The sequence below is a fragment of the Rhea americana genome, unplaced genomic scaffold, assembly GCF_003343005.1.
Source record: "Rhea americana isolate MKP2758 unplaced genomic scaffold, rheAme1 scaffold_51, whole genome shotgun sequence".
Classification (NCBI taxonomy): domain Eukaryota; kingdom Metazoa; phylum Chordata; class Aves; order Rheiformes; family Rheidae; genus Rhea; species Rhea americana.
This window is the reverse complement of record NW_028186657.1, coordinates 5,494,042-5,497,318: the sequence shown is the minus strand read 5'-3', so window position 1 is coordinate 5,497,318 and position 3,277 is coordinate 5,494,042. Positions and strand designations below refer to the sequence as shown.

General features: G+C 61.6%; 1 protein-coding gene across 2 annotated transcripts; it reads right to left on the bottom strand.

Annotated features, from left to right (window-relative positions):
• Positions 1 to 642: 642 nt before the first annotated feature.
• EIF4E1B (eukaryotic translation initiation factor 4E family member 1B) lies at positions 643 to 2,427 on the bottom strand. Of its 2 annotated transcripts, XM_085317858.1 has the most exons (7): positions 2,410 to 2,427; positions 2,147 to 2,235; positions 1,927 to 2,022; positions 1,699 to 1,762; positions 1,320 to 1,433; positions 1,045 to 1,184; positions 643 to 757 (listed from the first exon to the last, which is right to left on the bottom strand). In XM_085317858.1, exons 1-7 carry the CDS (start codon positions 2,425 to 2,427, stop codon positions 643 to 645), a joined length of 636 nt encoding a protein of 211 aa, XP_085173984.1. The 2 variants fall into 2 exon arrangements, with proteins under 2 accessions (XP_085173984.1, XP_085173983.1); XM_085317857.1 differs by having other exon boundaries at positions 1,045 to 1,433.
• Positions 2,428 to 3,277: the final 850 nt, after the last annotated feature.

The window sequence follows — 3,277 nt, the reverse complement described above, 5'->3', positions numbered from 1 at the left end:
CTGGGCACTCGTGAGGATGCACGCAGCATCCCCAGGACAGGCCCTGCTGGGGCACCCCTCAGCGGAGAGCTGGTCTTCCAGCACGAGGCCTAGGTCCCACTGCAGCAAAGGTGCTTTGGGTTCAGGGAGAGGTGGGGACTGGCTCCCAGGGCCACCTGGGCCGAGCCAACCAAGGGAGCCGCACAGAGGGTTCCCCTCTCACGCCTCGGCTCGCAGGGCGCCAGGCCGTAACCATGCCTAGGCCAAGGGAGGAYGGAGCCAGCATCCTCCCAAGGGCTATCCTGGGGCTCCCCCAGACCACAGGGTGCCCCCACAAGCCCAGGGAGAGGGGCCCCCACCAGGTCCCAGGGTTGCAGGTAGCTGTGCTGCAGGGATGCTCAGCACCAGGGCAGGCACTCCCGGCCCTGCTCCCGCAGCAGGGCAGGTGCAGGGTACGGCAGCTYGTGGTCACTCTTACAAGACTCTCCCACCCCACCCCACCACCTCCCCTAAAGCAGGGCCAGCCCTCCCCCCTGTGCACCAGCACGCCCAGGACCCTGGCGCAGCCCAGGACACAGCGACTGCCTCCAGCTGCAGCGTTTTCATTGTGGGGTTTCACAGGTCCCCCCTCGCAGGGGACAGGGCCCCCAGCTCCCCCCACAGTCACACCACAAACTTGTTCTTGGTGAGGGAGCCGCTCTTGGTGGCCGTGTCCGCATGGGCCTGGTATCCAATAACCACCTTGTGCGACAGGCCCAGGTGCTCCTTGTAGACACGCCTGGAGGAGAGAGGAGGCTGCAGGGGCCAGGCAGGGGCACTTCCCTTCCCCCCCCCCCCCAAAAAAAAAAATCTTCCTGCTGGCAAACATGGCACCCAGACCACCAGCCCCAGTCAGCCACTGGCAATAACGGAGAACAAGCTCAGGACAAAAGGTGAAGAAATGACCCACTGTTCTGGGGTCCATCCCTCAGAGGGGGACGGCTCACACTGGGACCTCATTCCCCTCCAAACCCAACAAGGAGCTGGGCGACCTTTGCAGGGAAGGAGCCATRAGGGCCACATTACCCAATGTGGGTGACCCCTTCTCGGTTCTCTGCCTCCCGGGTCCAGATGGCGATCTTGTCCCCCTTGGCGCGGATGTTGATGACGGCCCCGCACACCTCGTCGCTGTACTCATCAAACATCTCCCCAATGAGGCACAGCAGCTGCCCAGAGAAGAAGGRGGGCTCAGGACAGTGTCTGCCACCCATGGGGCTGAGGCTCAGAGCTGCCACAAGGGAAAGGCCACTACCTTGTCCCCACAGAATAGCACAAGAGGCCAGAACAGGGCGCACACTCACCGTCTCCAACCAGAAGCGGTCCAGCTCTGTGTGCCTCTGCTGCTTGGCCAGCGTGATGAGCCAGCGCCCACCACGCTTGTTACGGTTGTCCTCCCACATGGGCTCGATCCCATCCTGGGCATGGGTAAGACAGCCGTCAGGCATGCCAAGCACATGACCAGAGCTGGCTTAGGGTGCAGGGAGCCCTGCCGCACTTAGCCAGGATTCCCCTCCTGTGTCATGGCCAGGGCACCCTAGTGAGCCAATGCCACCTCTGCGGGGACCTGTGAAAGTATCCCCAGCCAGAAGGGCARCACGGGGACAGGGGTGGTGAGGGACTGTGCAGCAGGGAGGGACTGCAACCAGGAGAGGAAGGGCTGCACAACACAGTGTGTCCCACCTTGAAGAGGGAGTAGTCGCAGCCCGACGTGAGCTTGCTGGCGAGCTGGATGTGACTGTACAGGCTGCACCGGGGCAGAGAGGAGACACAAGAGCAGGTGAGAATGGGTGTTTTGGAGACCTCCAACACCAGGCTCTGTAGCACGGCATCATGCTGCATGGCACAGAGACTCCAGCACCCCTTCCTGCCACCCTCAGGGGCACATCACCCGCCCRGCAGGGCACTCACGCCCAGAAGTCCTCCACAGTGCTGAACTTGGTGACAAGGCGCAGGTTCGCCTGCCACATCTTGCTCTTGTCGTTCTTGAAGAACCACAGTGCCCACCTGGAGAGGGAAGGGGGTCAGTGATGCCAGAGCCCCCCCAGCCCTGGCACTCCAGGGCTCCCCTCCTGTGCCAGGAGATGCTCCCTGTGGCTAAGCCTCAGCCACTCACCCCAGGGCCCCATACCTGTTCTGCAGTGGATGCTTGCCCAGGCTTTCTGCCAGGAGCAGCTCCTGCTGCTGAGCCCGCCGCCGCCTCTGCTCCTCTTGCCTTCTCTGGGGAAGGAGAGATAGCCCCTAGGAGCCCCATGGCCACTCCACCAGGGCCTCTCCCACATCAGTAGCTAGGGTACAGGGATGCTGGGACCCTCCCAGGGGCCTGCCAGCCTCCCCCAAACAGGCATTGCAGCCAGGAGCTCCAGGGACACAACCCAAAAGGCAGGAACCCACCTGCTCCCCAGTAGCCATCATGCCCAGCATAGGCTCCCCAGCTGCCCCCAGTTCTTAAGGGCCCACAGCCGGGTGGGGTGAGCGGCCGGCCCCACCGCACCTGCTGCCAGGCAGGAGGGGAGCATGCTGGGAAGGGGCATTGGCCCTGCTCCTCTGGTGGTGGGGGCAAGGCAGGAATAGGGGTCTGGGGCAGGACAGGGAGGGATGGGGTCAGCGCAAAGAGGAACAGGATAAGATGACAGGGATGACATGGAGACAGCATGGGATGGGTTTGAGAGAGGATGGTGAGGAATGGGGTAGAGTGGGATGGTACGGAGACAGGGTGGGATAGCATTAGAATGGGATGGGGACAGGGTGGGATGGGGAGGATGGGGAGGACGGGATCATGACCTGAATGGGACCAGATCAAGATGCAACGGGATGCAGAGGGGATGGGATCATAATGAGGTGAGGATAAGGTGGGATGGGATGGGATCAAGATGGGATAGGGATGGGATTAGGACAGGGTGGGATACAATGTAGATAAATGGGTTGGGAACAAGGTGGGATGGGACTAGGAGTGATAGGGATGGAGGATCAAGATGGCTTGGGGATGGGATAGGATCARGAAGGGATAGGGATGGGACTAGGACCAAGAAGGGATGTGGATGGATGAGTTGGGGACAAGGTGGGATGGGACAAGGAGTGATGGGGATCGAGGATCAGGGTGGGATAGGGGAGGGATGAGGACGAGATGTGAAGCAGAAGACATTTAATGGGGAAGAGATGGGATCAGGATGAGMTGGGATAAGGACAGGATTGGATGGGATGGGGACAGGGATGGGATCAGGATGGATGCAATGGGGAAGAGATCGGATATGGGGAGGGG